The sequence below is a fragment of the Stigmatopora argus genome, chromosome 7 (genome assembly GCF_051989625.1).
Source record: "Stigmatopora argus isolate UIUO_Sarg chromosome 7, RoL_Sarg_1.0, whole genome shotgun sequence".
NCBI classification, from domain to species: domain Eukaryota; kingdom Metazoa; phylum Chordata; class Actinopteri; order Syngnathiformes; family Syngnathidae; genus Stigmatopora; species Stigmatopora argus.
The window spans coordinates 13,180,023-13,196,583 of NC_135393.1; the positions used below are offsets into that span (position 1 = coordinate 13,180,023).

At 41.7% G+C, this 16,561-nt stretch overlaps 1 protein-coding gene across 3 annotated transcripts in view; it reads right to left on the reverse strand.

Moving 5' to 3' along the window:
- The window catches only part of radil (Ras association and DIL domains), a 22,547-nt gene extending 8,799 nt beyond the window's left edge, over nucleotides 1–13,748 (reverse strand). The window contains exons 1-16 of one of the 3 annotated variants that reach the window (XM_077606093.1): nucleotides 13,614–13,748; nucleotides 13,377–13,526; nucleotides 10,709–10,800; nucleotides 10,518–10,636; nucleotides 8,806–9,298; nucleotides 7,662–7,757; nucleotides 5,913–6,028; nucleotides 5,671–5,841; nucleotides 5,016–5,330; nucleotides 3,746–4,067; nucleotides 3,412–3,542; nucleotides 2,748–2,785; nucleotides 2,418–2,569; nucleotides 2,038–2,150; nucleotides 1,857–1,973; nucleotides 803–926 (exon numbers count right to left, since the gene is read on the reverse strand). In XM_077606093.1, coding sequence (XP_077462219.1) covers nucleotides 803–926; nucleotides 1,857–1,973; nucleotides 2,038–2,150; nucleotides 2,418–2,569; nucleotides 2,748–2,785; nucleotides 3,412–3,542; nucleotides 3,746–4,067; nucleotides 5,016–5,330; nucleotides 5,671–5,841; nucleotides 5,913–6,028; nucleotides 7,662–7,757; nucleotides 8,806–9,298; nucleotides 10,518–10,601 — 2,272 coding nt within the window. In that variant the 5' untranslated portion in view covers nucleotides 10,602–10,636; nucleotides 10,709–10,800; nucleotides 13,377–13,526; nucleotides 13,614–13,748. Of the gene's footprint in view, nucleotides 1–802; nucleotides 927–1,856; nucleotides 1,974–2,037; nucleotides 2,151–2,417; nucleotides 2,570–2,747; nucleotides 2,786–3,411; nucleotides 3,543–3,745; nucleotides 4,068–5,015; nucleotides 5,331–5,670; nucleotides 5,842–5,912; nucleotides 6,029–7,661; nucleotides 7,758–8,805; nucleotides 9,299–10,517; nucleotides 10,637–10,708; nucleotides 10,801–13,376 lie in introns of all 3 variants that reach the window. The other 2 variants (XM_077606095.1, XM_077606096.1) reach the window with 2 other exon arrangements.
- Nucleotides 13,749–16,561: the final 2,813 nt, after the last annotated feature.

Sequence of the window (16,561 nt, forward strand, 5' to 3'; positions counted from 1 at the left end):
GATCTAAAACAATGTTTATTTTAGCTTTTTTTAAACATATTTTTAGATTTTACAAAATGATTTTTGAACTAAAAACAGAAAAAAATGGATTAAAAAATTACAATTATTGATTTAAAAGGGAGAAAATCAGGAAATTTAATATACATCTATACTCTTCATTTTAATTTGATCCTAAAACAGAAAGTCGGCACTCATGATTTACTTTCCCGGGCCACAAAAAATGATGCGGTGGGCCAGATTTGGCCCCCGGGCCGCCACTTTGACACATGATTTAAGAACTGAGTATTCCAACAGTTTCATTTTGTAACCTTATATTTGCTATGCATATCTATTAGGAATACGCCTACAGAAAAGTCTCATTTGCTCATTCGTTGGGGTGTAATAGGGAAAATCCTAACTCAGCCATTTACAAATCCAGTAAACCGTAAAATGGGTGATGCCATCTTGTGAGTCTTTACTTGGCCGCAAAAAAAAGTGATGACATCCCTTAAAGCCAGAGCACCATAACAAGGTTTTGACCTATTCCCTTAATGGTACTTCTTTCAGACCTCCCCTTCCGATACCCGCTCGGCAAAATACGTCGGAAGAGGAGGAGGAGGAGGTGGCTGATGGGAATTAAAGAGCAGCAAAGGCAGGAAGGGCAAAGAGGACAAGTCTTGATGCGCCCCCTCGCCTAACGACTCCCTCATCTCATGTCAAACTGCTGACAAGGACGCTTCCTAACAGATGCTTACCTCCTCGGGGAAGGTCTAATGGAGGTGACCCTCCTACCCCCATCCTTGTCCCACCTTGTCCCATTTACCTTTGTCCACGAGCTGGTTGAAGAGCGACACGTTGGAGAAGAAAAAGAGGTAGGCGAACATCTGCGCCTGGATCTCTGGGTGGACCTGGTATCCCTGCAGCAGCTCCTGGGTGCTCTGGAACACCTGTCCCCGACACAAATACACATTTTAATATAAATGAAAATGATGTTGATAGATCTAATACCCCTAAAGTATTTTTGATTTGAGTTTATTCTCATTCATTTTTGTTCCATTTCCATTCAAAAGTAAATTAACAACCACAAAATATTTATTTTTATTTGATTGTAAATAGAAAAATACCTACCATCAACAATTATTAAAAATGATTATTATTAAATCATTACACAGATTCAAATTTTCTTTTAAATGATAACAATTTATAGATTTATTATATATGTTTCTATTATGTATTATTATTAAGTTTCATTCAATTATAGTTGGCTGAATGTATTTATGAGGATGTTAAGTAAGTTAAGAAATCACCAATAATTATCATTATATTTGTAGATAATTCACGATTATCAAGCTAGAACTATCTTGCATCATACAAATACTATACAACAGGGGTGTCAGACTCGGGTTGGTTCGCGGGCCACGTTAACGTCAACTCGATTTCATGTGGGCCGGACCATTTTAGATATAATATTTAGATTTTTTTAAATAAATGGATTAAAAGCCCTGAATATTCAGTTTTTTATAGATCTAAAACAATGTTTATTTTAGCTTTTTTTTAAAGATATTTTTAGATTTTACGAAAGGATTTTTGAACTAAAAAAACAGAAAAAATGGATTAAAAATTACAATTATTGATTTAAAAGGGGAAAATCAGGAAATTTAATATACATCTATACTCTTCATTTTAATTTGATGCTAAAACAGAAAGTCGGCACTCATGATTTACTTTCCCGGGCCACACAAAATGATGCGGTGGGCCAGATTTTGCCCCCGGGCCGCCACTTTGACACAAGTGCTATACAACATAGAAAGAGGACTAGCTCTCATAGCTGCGAAAATAGTCTTCTTCCTTGTTTAGTAAGACAAATATTGCTTTACCTGAAGAACCCTGCGTACCGGCTCTGGGAAACCCGCACCTCCTTTCCAGCACGGCTCCGAGCTGTCCATTGGGAACGGATTACAGTCCAGTAGACCCGGGAGGACCACGTAAAGAGCCTGTGCCGAAAATACACATACAATTAGGACTGTAAATTTGTTTCCTTTTCCCTTGTGTGCATACCTTGGTGATGTAGTAGACACACTGCTGGAAGGTATACATGATCACCTCCTCCAGAATGCTCATTGCCTCCTCATTGGCAGAGATGGTCGCTGACAGCAGAGACTCCTTGGAGCCTGGAATGGAAGAACGCTTGAAGATGTCGCCAAATGCCTTTAACAGGGAACTGGCCTCAAAACAGTGCCCAACAAATATGCCAATCAGTCTCTGTGGCGATTAGCAGTCCACCAATTTAGGGTGTATTTGGGCCTCTATTGGCTGGAATAGGCCCCAGCACCCCCCGCAAACCTCGTGAGGATAAGCGCTGCAGAAAATGCATGCCTGAATTCCAAGCCTTCGTCGAACTTGGCACATTCCGTTAAAAATAATTAGTTTGTTCGCACCTTGCACCGTCTCCATGTTGTGCGTGTAGGACGGCGCCCTCTGCTGAATGAAGTACAGAATCTCTATTGAGTTGGACATCCAGAAGAAGATGGTCTGCAAGTCCGGAATCAAGTCTGAGATGTTGAGTAGTGATAGCGATGCCGGGTCTTGGCTGCCAGATGAATAACAGAGGTCAGGATGATTGACAGCTGCCTGTCAGTTACTACTTAGTTTCGGCATGACCAGGTGAACAAAGGCACACACATGCTAATGCAATGGCACCCACACCAGAATGCTAAATAAGTGCTCACACACACTTTTTTTTCAACAAGACGGAATATGATACTTACTGCTGAGCTTGCTTCTGCGCTAAATCCTTTGTCTTCTCCTGCAACATACACACACATGGACACACACACACACACACACCGAGACACACATACGAGAGCTCATTAAAGTTTCAGCACGTGTGGTTAGACACACACTTGAACAGAATAAAACCTTGCCATCATTCTGCTTGAACGTGAAATTCTGATATTCTTGAGACTAATAAGGTGATTTAATCTGAATATTTCCTTCTTTAAACTCACACCGAGTACTTTAAAGAGTATATAATTCCTGGGTGGAATCTTGATAAATAGTTTACAGCACCACAGACCAAAAGGAATTCTACATAATGGAAAAAAAATGGGTGTGTTTTTATATATTATGATTGCATAGCGTAATTTATGGGAGGTAATGTTTTTTTTAGCTTTAACAGAAAAATTTCAGATACACAGTTATATAAATATATATTGTCTATTTAAAATTAATTATTCTATTTTGTCAAATGGAAGTTAAAAGTTAATTTCAGACAATTTCTAAGAAAAAGGACCATATGGCAGGAGTGTTTGGGTCACAAGAGCAAAGAAAAGAAAAACCAAAACCTGATACGTGGTACTGTTTCATCTGACACAGATAAGCTTCAGTAGCCTGGAAAGAAGAGAGGGGAGAGTATAAAATGCAACTACTGACCCATGCCACCGTCTGGATTCGACGAACAATCTTTAGCAGGAGCTTTCCAAAGCTTCCCGGTGGGAATGTGGAGGCCGAGTGTTGGATGCACAAACACAAAAGGTACGCTGGGGTCAACTTGTGGTCGTCACCTGACAAGAACAAGGTCGTAAAGATAATAAATTGACATTTCCAGGTCCAAAAAAGACAAAATTGTCTTTAATGCTTACAAACAATATCTTAAGTAAAGACTAAATTTACTTTGACGTTTGTGAAAACACTTCACGTTTAGATTCCTCTGAGACCAAAATTATGACTCCACTGTTTACCGCATACACGTTAATAGGTTTTGTACCTCCAGGTTCAATGAGCGACATGATTCGATTGAGCAGCTGGTCTTCCTGAGCTGGCTCAAACTCCAACTGGAGCTTCCTCTTTTGTCCACTTCTTCCCGCGTCCGTCCCAGTCAGAGTCCCACCGCAGCGTGGTTTGACCGGTTGAGGCTTGAAGCTGCGGCGCGTTGTCGTCACGGCGGTTGCGGTAGCCGTTCTGTCTTTGAGTGTCGAGCCGCAAAGTTTGCAAGTGCCGACTTCCTCCGTCCCGGTGTCGTAGACTTGGCCCAGGCTGCGGAGGCGTGCTAGGGTCTGGGCGGGAAGAGGCTTGGCGCCTGTGGGGTCCTTGTAATCAAAAGTTACGATATGGAATAGAATGGAGCAGTTAGTTAAAATTGGGAAATGGTTCCATTCATAAATTCCTCTTCAACATCGCTTATCCTGATCATCAAATGCCCCTACCTACCCTGTCAACCATCTAAAAATCCACGTGCCTAGGAAGGGCAAAAAGGATCATAAAAGACAATACTACTGTACACTTCCACCTCTTCAACCCGCTGCCCTCTGGCAGGCGCAACAGGACCATAACAACCAAGACAAACAGACTCAAGTACAGTTTCTTCCCAAGAGCAGTCACCATACTCAACTCGAGTTAATTATTTATTTGTATGTTTGTTTGTTGTTATTTGTGCACTATGTGGTGAGAGCTTTAAATCTCATTACACCAGTATAATGACAATAAAAGCATTCAATTCAATTCAATTCAATTCTGCACACTAGAGGACCTAATCTTATTTTGTACTTGCACTAAAACTCCTTAGGCTGCCAACCACTTAGTCACTACCTACTTATTTATTAACCACTTATTCATGTTGCTTACTTATTTATTTATTACTTATTTTTTGATTATATATTATAATTATTAATGGATTATTTATTTGTTTGTTTGTTGTTATTTGTGCACTTAAATGTCATTAGTATAATGACAGTAGAAGCATTCAATTCAATTCAGTAACCACTCAGCCAGTTCTATTAATTTCCATTCAAATTATTTTCATAGATAATGTGGGAAAAATAAACACATTCACTATTATTATTTAAATTAGGGAATGTGAATGAGGGGTTCTTGGGTGACCTGTTGGCATTAGAATGGTTAGAATTGATGGATAACCATGGAAGAAATGAGTAACTTTTTGCTGTACTCCAAACTGTCTTTGATGTTTAAAACAAACAGAAAAAAATATCTAAATAATCATTGCCAGCCCCCAACGAATAACTATTTTATGAACTTGCCTTGTACAGGAAGATGTAGTGTGCGCCAAAGGAGAGCAGATCGCCGTGACGCAGCGTGGTGGAACGCTCGCAGCGGGAGAAGTTGACCAGCACGGTGGCGTTGAGGACGGGCTCCACTGCCACGCAGGACGAGCGCTGCTGGGGATCCGACTCCGTCTCGTCCGGCTTGGAATGATGGAACGGGGCGGGCACGCGGCACAGACGGCAGTGAAGCGGCAGGATGTCGGGGGAAAACAGGCAGATGTTGGGGCGAGCCGACGGTGTCTCCTGGCCCACTGTATGCTGGTCACGGTTCAACAGGTACACCAGGCAATCCTTGATTTTGATTTGAACACACGTTTAGATTGTCAATCGTCTTGGATCAATATGAAAATAATTTTTGACATTCCCAGTCAGGGGAAAAACGCAAGTGTATTTGCGTTAATGATAATTACAAAAGCATTTTGTACACAAACAAATTTTCATGACGATGATGCAACAAATTTGTCATTTATTTGATTAAGTAAAAGGCCATCATTTGTGATTGATTGTCATTTGTTCACAATATATACTCTAAATTACGACTGTTGTCGAAAATTGGTGAAATTGCCTTTAATTCAACATTGACCGTTTGATATCATTTCCAATCCCATTTTTCATACTTATCCCATCTCACCTGTTTGTTGAAGCCCTGAAGCAACAGGAGGTGTGGCGACTGGTAGAGGGAGTGGCGTACCCCACCCTGCCCCACATCCTCCTTCCGCCGTCCCACTGATGCCACCTCTCGCCCCCTGTACGGCCCCGGAAGTGTGCAGTAATAGCGCTTGGGTTCGTCTCCTACCGCCAACTGAACGCACACACGCACACACAGATGCCATAATGGTTGACAGCTGACAAGTAGCCTATCAAAGGTCTTACCTGGTTGAGGCTTGTCTCACTGAGGCTGCGACACATGGACGAGTTGCCCGAACGAGGCAAGGTCAAAGCCCCCTTGGCCCGGTTTCTCTGCAGCTTGCGGGCTTGTGCGTTGATGTCTATGCAAAGAACAAAACAAGAAGCACTTAGAAAAACCCAAGATACAATGTTCATTATATTTCATTTTTTCATTCATTTCCTGAACAGCTCATCCTCGCAAGGGTTGCGGGGGGTGCTGGAGCCTATCCCAGCTAACTACGGGCACCAGCCGGGGGACACCCTGAATCGGTGGCCAGCCAATCGCAGGGCACAAGGGAGACAAACAACCATTCAGGCTCAGACTCATACCTAGGGGCAATGTAGAGTGTTCAACCAGCCTACCATGCATGTTTTTGGAATGTGGGAGCAAACCGGAGTACCCGGAAAAAACCCACGCAAGCCCAGGAGAACATGCAAACTCCACACTGTGAGGACCAACTTGGGATCGAACCCTCGACCTCTGAACCGAGGCCGACGCGCTAACCACTTTTACGCCGGGCCACGAACTTTCATTAATTAAGCAACATGTAACAACAAAGTGTTGAAACTACATTACGTACATGAAAAGCCACTTGAAACAATGACGAGGGAATAAACGGCAAAAACAAGCCGTGAAACAACAAAATGAAGGGAAGCACATTCCTCTATTGCAGGGGCGCACCCACTTTTTTGCTCCAAGATCTACTTTTCAATGAGCCAACCTCCCACGATCTACTTTATCGTCAGGGTTTGAATTCAAGGGTGGACAAAACGATCCTGGAGGTCCACTCTGGGTGCAGCTTTTTGTTCTACATACACTTTAACCAGCGGGGGTTGTGCTGAAATGAGAAGCACCTGACTGCAATCCACTGATTGCAGGGGTGTTCAAACTTTATTGCTCCAAGATCTACTTTTCAAGGAGTTAACCTTCCACGATCTATCTTTTTTACAGGCCACTGACAAAGCTCGATAATGATGTAACAATATACCTGGCATTAGATTCACGCTTAAGCTTACTGTGGACATGCCAAATCCTAAGAGCCTAGCTAAAGAAATCAACAGAGGGGAGGGATCAAAATGACATTGTCGTACAATCTACCAACAGCTCCTTGGCGATCTACCAATAATTCTACCGGTAGATTGCAATCTACGTAATGGGCACCCTTGCTCTATTGTTAGCACAGTTTTTACCATTCAAACTCTGACTCTTCCAATTACCATACCTGTCAACCTCTGCCGATAACTGCCCTTATAACTGATTATTATTCCCCTTACAACCCCCCCCAAAACCTTACAAACACCGTAGGAGTCGTACGGTGTTTGTAAGGTTTTTTGGGGGCTTGTAAGGGGAATCATAATCATTTATAAGGGCAGTTATCGGCAGAGGTTGACAGGTATTCAATTAGAATCCTTGTCATAAAATTTGAAACACTTTCCAGAAACAACAAACAAACACACATACACACACACTCAATTTGTTTTGACACTTGGCAACAGTTGATAGCATGCACGTGACGCATACAACTCATTTTTTTGGTTTCCATAGACAAAAATATGATGTAACTGGTATTGCACACATGCATTGAACCAGGAAGTGATAGACCCAATGAGGTCATCGATGGAAAGGTAACAGGAAGAAGACACATACAGGTGATGTGAAAGGGGAAAGGGGGTCAGGCAGGTTGGTCTCCATGTCGATGACTGACAGCCACCCTACCTGAGGCCAGTCCCCACCTTTAGAGCCCGAATGAGCCGCCCGAGACGACCGCAGAGGGGAGCTCCTGTGCATGCGACCCATTAGAGCCACCAGGAACTGGGGGGCTTTGGGCCCTACAGTGGGGTGGGAGGGGTTCAGAGGCTGAGAAAACACACACCCCCTGGACCAAAAAAAAAAATCACAACAGTACACACAAGCTTGCATGCACTTGGATGTGTGTGGTATTAGTAATATATAAAAGGACGGACAATTAATTAATTATACATGTCTCTTGAAAATTGAGTCTAAAATAGCTTTTTAAAGCCAAAAAGTCAGACTTTGCATTTCTTTTAAAGCATGGCTTCTTGAGAATATTTTATGGGTTTACTCAAGACAGACATAAACAAAGACTACCTATTTTATGGCTAATTTTATGGTATCGCTTCTTGAGATCTTTTTGCGTGTTTTTTTTTTTCGTAATTTACTTTTTGTCCTATTCTCATTTCAAAAGATTGATACTTCACAGTTAATAGTGAAAATCCAAACATGCACATGCACAACAGAGTAAGAAAAGCAAAGTTGTGTTTCCGTTAGTGGTGTAGTAAATTAAGGTTAGTGTGAAAATGAGCATGGGGGAGTGGTCAGATGTTCCAGTGGTGTTCGTATCGCCTTTTTTTCTTTATATAATTGAATCAAATTAAGAACCTTGGAAATGGCTGGTATTGCGACAAAATTGCTCTTTTTAGCCAACATGGGAGACTTCCTGGATCTTATATTACACGTTGAATTTAAAGATTTTTTTAAGATTCACTTATGGAGGACATCTATATCTAAAGTGTAAAAACCCAAGAGGCTCACAATTAAATATGCCATAGCATCACTGCTAATGAGCAAAATGAAGCCTCAAATTGCTGCTTCAATAGAAAATGATGGCATTCTTGCATCATTGATGCAAACTCTCTATATTTTTTTTAGGTCCAGACATACAATTTCACGTCCCAAAGTTCAACAGGCTTCAGGGACCGAATTTTTAACATAAAAAAATGAGGTTTGGCATCCTCAAATTAAATAATCATGTGTTTTTGAACCAGTGAAACATTTTTGTGTCTCCTCGTGTCAATCAAGTTTCACGTAACGACAATAAATGAAAGCATTTTTTTATGTTTGTGTGTGCATGCTGACCAGCCGTGATGGTGTCCTTCTCCTTGGCGTTGAGTTCGTCCACCTCGGCTCTCCTGCGTAGCTCAAAGCGTCGTGCGTGTCCTTCTCGGGGCTTCCAAAGCTCCTGCAGCAGCAGCGGCTTTTCGTTGTCGCCCATCGCGCGCAGGCACTCGGTTCGCCACAGGCCGCCGACTCCTTCCAGGCGCCCGATCACGTCACACAGGACGTACGAGTGGGCGCCGTCCTTGTTGAGAGAATAGCGTTCCAACGCCTCCTTGACCAGCTCGTGAGCGCTGGAGCGTGGCGTGGCCAGGACGCTCTTATAGTTGGCGCCGGCGCAGATCTCGTCGCCAAAGATCTTAAGGACGCCCGGCGCCGAGCTTTGGGTGGAGAGCTCGGCGGGGTCGTCCTCCGGTCGCTCCTGGGGCTCGGTGGTTGAGCGTCGATCGCCACGGGTGTTTGTTCCCATTTCCGCCGGAACGCGATCGCGGTAGCTCAAGGTGCGGTACAGGACCTGAGGACGCCAATTAAACCGTTAGTTCAAGTCACAACCTCGGCATGCGTGCTACTAATGTCAACTCATTGATTATTTTCTGTACAACGAGGGTGCTGCAGCCTATCCCAGCTAACAAGTACGAGGCTAATCTCCTCTTAGAACTTTGTCCCATTAATTCAGTCTCTCTCTTCCTTTTTTAATCTCTAATACAGTGGTACAGTAGATACGAGGAAAATTTCAAGCAAATAATTTGCTCTAGATACGAGGAAAATTTCAAGCAAATAATTCGCTCTAGATACGAGGAAAATTTCGAGCAAATAATTCGCTCTAGATACGAGGAAAATTTCGAGCAAATAATTCGCTCTAGATACGAGAAACATTTCGAGATACAAGAAAAAATTTGTGATGCGAGAAAGCCAGGTGGCCATGACATGAGAGGCTGTTTATCATTGTAGCGCACTGTCTTTTTTGTCGCATCTCTTTCATGTATAACAGATATCTAAGAGCACTGAACAATGTCTTCGGACAAGTTTCTCCTACACATGGACCAGAAAACTCACAACGTGCATGCGTGGGCAAAAAGAGGGCTTTCTGGGTAATGAAGTATACTCGTGCACACAACACCCATAGGCAATGGCACCCTTTCTCAGAATAAAACTTCATTACCCCCAATCAATACATGGGTAGGCTGTTATTCCTTCCTTAGCCAGTTAGCTCCCGCGATCGCTCATTCAAGACTACTTCTCGTAGGCAAGTGGTTGTGCGTTATCCTATTGTGAGGACATTTGCGTGCATCATTTTCGGAATATTTTGAAGGGAATACAACAGCAAATAGTGAACGTGAGGATGGAGACGTGGCAAACAACTAACCCGCCCAGAACGATGGTAAAAAAATTAAAACTAAATTAGAATTCAGTTTTGTGTAAAGTTACATTAAACGTATGTTTGAGTGTGTCTGTATATATTAATCCAAGTTAATTTAAATTTGTTTGTTCGGTTACGAGTGCGTTGTCGTGTCACTTTCTTTTTTTAGTTTTTTTTTTATTGCAATTTTTATCTCCCGCTGTGTGCTCAGTGTGGACATGCTTAGCGCATAAAACCCGTGAACATTTACTCCGTGCATACACTTTGACCTTATGACTACCACCTCCATTAACTGTAGTGGATGTGTAATTACACTTTATTCTTGTATTATAAAGAAAAAAAACTGCTCCCAAGAGTAATCAGCACTTCTTACCTGCGTAAAGGTCCGACTCTGTCGCTTTAGTCGACTTTTGGACGGCAGGGACATGCTTGCCCCCGACGAAGAACCGTAAAACATTTTTGCGTTGTCGGGTCTCTCAGTCCACACGCCGGCTGATGACGTAAATCCATTAGTGGCGCTCATTGAATGTTTGTGTGTAAGCGTAAATCTGTGCAGCAATTTACCTTGTAATAAATTCAGTAGCTGGTAATGAATCCCAGGGTGCTCTTTTTGAATAACATTTCATTCCACAAGCATTTTCCCCTCTGGTGTCGAGCTGAAACAGATTGAATTCATTCATTAACAATGCAAAAAAGTGGAGCCCCACAAAGCACTCATTTGAGAACAAGAATCCAAAAACTATGCTTTATGGCAGTATTTTGCACCAACATTTAATCTGTATGTTGGCCACAATGGATTCTGCTCTGTCCATTTGTGTGTTACATTGCAAGAACACCATCTTGTGGGTCACCAAGGCAAAATGGAGGCTGCGTACGTAGGCGTGTGCACGTGCGTGTGCACGCAACTGCGTCGATGGGAGGGGTGTGTCGTCCCCGGGTTTGAGTTAACTGCGGCCAAGTAGCCAGATTAGCGTGGATTAGCAGGCATTTAAAATAGTCACGTTATCCCAGCAGCAGGAGCGCTTGCACAGTCAGCGGCAAAAACACCTCCGCCCACAACACCCCCCGTGCAGCCCTTGCATCGCAACCCCTTTTGAATGCGTCCAGACGCAATTGGGGACTCCCCGCTGATAACAATAGCAAGCAATGTGAATGCTGGGCTCTCAGCATCCACACTAGAACTGGGAATGAATACTCGGACAGAAAATTAGACTAGCAATTGTGCAGAATCTTGACTCGCAATAATTACACTATGAAAGAATTGAGTCTATAACAATGGCAATTATTTAGCCTGATAACCAATAGGACAGAAAGATAAATCAGGACAACTTTGGGATGAACTATTATTACTCTATATGCTACTTTTGAATGTATCATGGTTTGTGTATGACAATGAGGTTAATCAAAGTTAATTGCAAAGATCTTAATTGCAAGTAAAAAATTTAATCGTTGTCTAGCGCTGGTTTCAACACAATTCTCAATTGTCTGGATTCACAATTTTTGATACTCTGGATTCACAAAAATTTCTAATTTCCAATTTGCATATATACATGACTCTCAGCATTTGTGAATAATTTACCCTCCTACAGGCTTGAAACCTTTTTAACTTTAAAACAAATTAAGTTATTGGCTGTATCTCACAAGCCAAACTACAAAGTGTTTTGGTGCGCAACAGCATCAGTTATTTTCTGCCTTCACAATGTCACATTAGTATGTCGTAACATCATCCCGGCATTTCTTCTGTGTTTGGTATTTGGATACAGAAACAGAAACAAATGTTTGACTCTCAGTATTCACACTGCAAAACTCTCAGCACTTAAAGTTATGATCCATCATGCATAGTAACAAATTGTGAGTATAAATACTCAAGTTTCTCAACACCCATTCAGTGCACGATTTAGTAGTATTTGGGTCAATGCTCAACTTTGAGAATTCTGAAAAATAAAAACTAAATGGAGCGTGAAATGATCCTTTCCGACTCACTTAGTATTCATAATCACTTTTAAATTTACATACAAATACTAAGGCAGGGAAATACTAATGCACTAGGTTACCACTTGCAGGCATTTACATTCCATACAAAACAGATTGGTTCGTTACTTCTCTTTTGAATTTGAGCATATTTGGCAAAATTTTATCTTAAATGCTTTTTTTTTCAATTTGCATTTTGCAGCCAAGTGGTTAGCGTGCCGGCTTCACGGTTCTGGGGTCGAGGGTTCTATTCATGGTGGGTCCTCACTGTGTGGAGTTTGCATGTTCTCCCCCGGGCTTGCGTGGGTTTTCTCTGGGACCTCAGGTTTTCTCCCAATTCCCCCAAAAATGCAGAGTAGGCTGTTTGAACATTCTAAATTGTCCCTAAATTTGTCCGTCTCCTTGTGCCCTGCGATTGGCTGGCCACTGATTCAGGGTGTGTCCCTCACATGGTGCCCATAGTTACTAGCTGGGTTAGGCTCCAGTACCCCACGCGAACCTTGTGAGGATAAGCGGTTCAGAAGATGAATGAATGGGCTGAGAGGGATAAATTCACGGGAGCACAGCTAATGCGTCTATTGTGTGGGTTGTACTTTGTATCTATTAATATTTTCAATATAATGCAATAGCATTGCATTTCACACTCCAACAGCCCTGCAAAAACAGGCAACATATACTGTTTTTTTCCCAGCAAGACCAGTACAAAACTGTTTTAGCACTGGTCTTGCTGGTTTAGAAACCAGCATATGTAGGATTTCACAGCAGGGAGTTTATTCCGCATTACTGTGACTATGCGACTGGGGATTTCATTCAAAAGGGTCAAGAAGGATCCCTTCAGAATTCACGCTGTCGAGGTATTACATGCAAAATGACAATTTCTTGAGTATTCATTCCATGTTTTGACAATTAATCGCCATGCGGCTTGACTCTTCTCAGTAATCACACTACAATTAGGTTTGCTGTGCAACAGCATTATCTGTCAGTATATCGTGTATGGGGGAATTCAGCACCGTTTCAGCATTTTTACACGTTTTTGCACCGCAATTTGTGGAACCGACGGTCGCTCGTAGCAACCGGCGGAACGACAAACCGTAGCGGACAATCGCCCGAAATTAATCCGCCAACGAGGCGTCATTCTCGCCGTAGACGACGACGCAACACCGCCGTGGCGTCCTAACGAGCAGGTGTGTCTCATTAAGTGCCCGGCCACCCTCCGTCGTGAATTGAGGGCAAAAAAACATATTAAAACATATATACCTACCTCACAAGTGTGACTTTTTACAGCAGGTGGACGAAATAGATCCAAAAAGTTGCCGTGGTGGTCCTCCGCCGGTGGGTGTCTGCAATGCAAGGCTGCATGTCGAGGATGCTGGGGGCTCCTCCGAGGCTCTCATTCCGGGTGGTTTTTGTCCTCAAAATGAGAGAAGCAAAGGTTCAAGCGTCTTTTTCAGCCCAGCGATTTGGACGCCGAGCAGCCGTGGCGATATGCGGTGCTTACATCTGCGGCGTCTGCCCACTGGCTCCCGGCAACCGCATTCCACCGTCCACGGGGGTTTGACTACGAGCCGACTGGTGACGGAAACAGCCGAGCGCCACCGGACCCGCAGCTAGATGGCGAGTCCAAGTGTCAACGGAAGCAGCGCCCTCTGCTGGATAGCAGTGCTAATGCACTTAAATTATTCACTATGGCCCCACAATAAGCACAAATAAGGCCTACATTCTACCCAGCTTTAACTCTAAGTTATCCAGGCATTTATTATTTAAAACTTATAAATGAAATAAAATAAGAAAATAAAATGTCAATTATCCTCATTACTAAATATGGTTTTGACTTCAAGATTGTTATTTACATTAAACTTAAAAAACATACAAATAAAAGGATTTTGCTTATTTATTTTTAAACGTACCCCAAATCAATGCTTTATACACAGGAAATGTATGTGCAGTAAAACAAATAATTAAAGAAACTGCAAAAACTTGCACTGAAGCTTTCACTGCTTTTCGTTCTCCTTTAGATCGCCTTGTTTGATGTTTTTGTGCTACATCACAAAATAAACTTGCAGAGTCATCGTTCCTTTAGATTTAGGGATAAACTGAGCACCTAATGAACACTACGCTGACACAAGCGCCGAGTCGGGATGCAAAAGTACATTTAAAAAAGCTCTTTTTCCGCCCCAGAAAGCTAACATAAGTGCCCAGTCGGGATGTGAAAAGTACATAAAAAGCTTTTTATTTGAATTATTATTATTACAATAGAGATAGAAAAGATAAAAGCATCATGGCAGCCCGTCACAGCACAGAAGCAACACATGGACAGAAAAAATGAAAGATTTCAGTAGCTTCACAATCGCACTGAAAGAACACACGAGGAATTGTGGAGTAACTTTGAGACGTGCGACAAGTTGTGAGCTCGTATGCACGTCACAAAATGAGTTTGTGGGGTGCCGTGGACAGATACACGAGGAGTTCAGTGAAAACCATCAAAGATGAAACTGTCTTTGCTTGGAAAATACATATCTTTACTTATTGTAAATAAGGCATGGAAGTGGTTCCCTAGCAAATTGCACTTTAAAATTCTTCAAATAGTAAAAAGAAGGGACATGAATCTAGAAGAATCAAGAAAAAGATCAGCTCACGTCATTTGTCTGGTAAATGATTTCTCAAAATCAACATATTTGGTCAAACTGGTATTCTTGGGGGATAGAAACAGATTTTGTTAGTGTTCAGAAAAGAAAAAAGAAAAAAATGAGCAAACCTCAGGGGTGTCAAACTCATTTTTTTGTCGCGGGCCACATGGTAGTTTCGATTACATCCGGAGGGCCGTTATGTCTTCCAACTAGGCTGCCAAAATTAATCGATTAAAAAATGACAGCTTTCTCGATCGTGATAATCGATAGATAATTTTTGGACATTCAAATTAGTACAAATTTTTGCAATTATTGATTTAAAATGAGGAAACACAGGAAATAATCTACAATCTTCATTTCAATTTCATCATAAAACAGAAAGTCGGCACTCATGATTTACTTTCTCGGGCACACACAAAATGATGCGGCGGGCCAGATTTGGCCCCCGGGCCACCACTTTGACACCTCTGCTGTAGATCCTAATGAGAACATGTGCAAAAAAAGACGTAAAAATAAAACTGAGGATTCCAGAGAACCTCTCTACACTTTAGAATGTAGAATTAAAGGGAAAGTCACTTCCATGCCCCTTACTTGTCCAAATAGTAAATAATGTATCACTCCAAAGTTCACATTAGGGCTGGGCATTGATTAAAAATTTTAATCGCAATTAATCCCGTTGAAATGTTTCACAATTAACTGTAAATAATCTCATTGCCATACATTCCACTCTTTTAATTGAGACATGCTGTGTTTTGAACCTTTTCAGAAGTCTTGTCTACTTCATCATCTCAAAGGAAACAATTAATCACGATTAAAAATTGTAATCGTTGCCCAGCTGTATTGTATATATAGATTTTTTTTTAAGTCGTGCATTCACATGTAAACATAGACCAGAGGCTTTAGATTCATAAATCGGATGGTGTATCACTCACACACCTGAGATGCCATCGCGTAGATTGTTCAACAAGTATACAAAATGTACGTAACGTACGTTGTGATGCTTTGCGTTCACATTCAGCGCGTAAACAGCAGATAAAAAGGTATTACAACACCAAAAGGAAAGATCCTCAAACGAGGGAGTCAAGAAATCAACAAACTTGTGTTTTATGGGCCTCCAAAAGAGACAAGGCAACTTTTGACGCCCAATGATCCTTCAAAAGCGTCCCGAAGAATTTCACTCCAAGGATGAATACGTTACAGAATGACACGAAAATCCAAAAATGTGTTCTTCGGAGGCCGCGTTTGAAGGTATAGTACAGATGTCGTCGTTAAATGGCTTCGTGAAATAAGAAGCTGCATTTAAAAGAAGACAACTGACAGTTGGTGTTTTAAAACCTTTCCTGTTTACGTCAAAAAAAGAAAAAAAAACATCTGGCAGTGTCGATTTTGTAGCAATAAAAATAAACGCTTGAATAAATACTGCATGAAATCTTACATACGATTGCACTGTCAACTTAAAATGGAAGCACGCTAGTTAACCTCTCTCTAGGAATACAAATATAGTAAATAGCCTGCTTAATTATTACAATCATGCTCGATTCATAAATCACCATGACAACAGAAAGCACAATGCACTCATATTTGGAATAGAAGATCAAGTCAAAAGAGTGATGATACTACGACATAGTGGTTCTCAACTGGAACACCACCACGAAAAATAATAAAGATAAAACATTGTCTGGTCACCGAATCAAACAATTACTGTAAAGCGAGAATTTCTAGTTCCTTAGTCATGTTGTGATGCCACCATACAGAAATAAAGTGAAAAATCACAATCCATAGAATAAGAAAAAACAAATTGGTCCCACTTCAAAGTGTA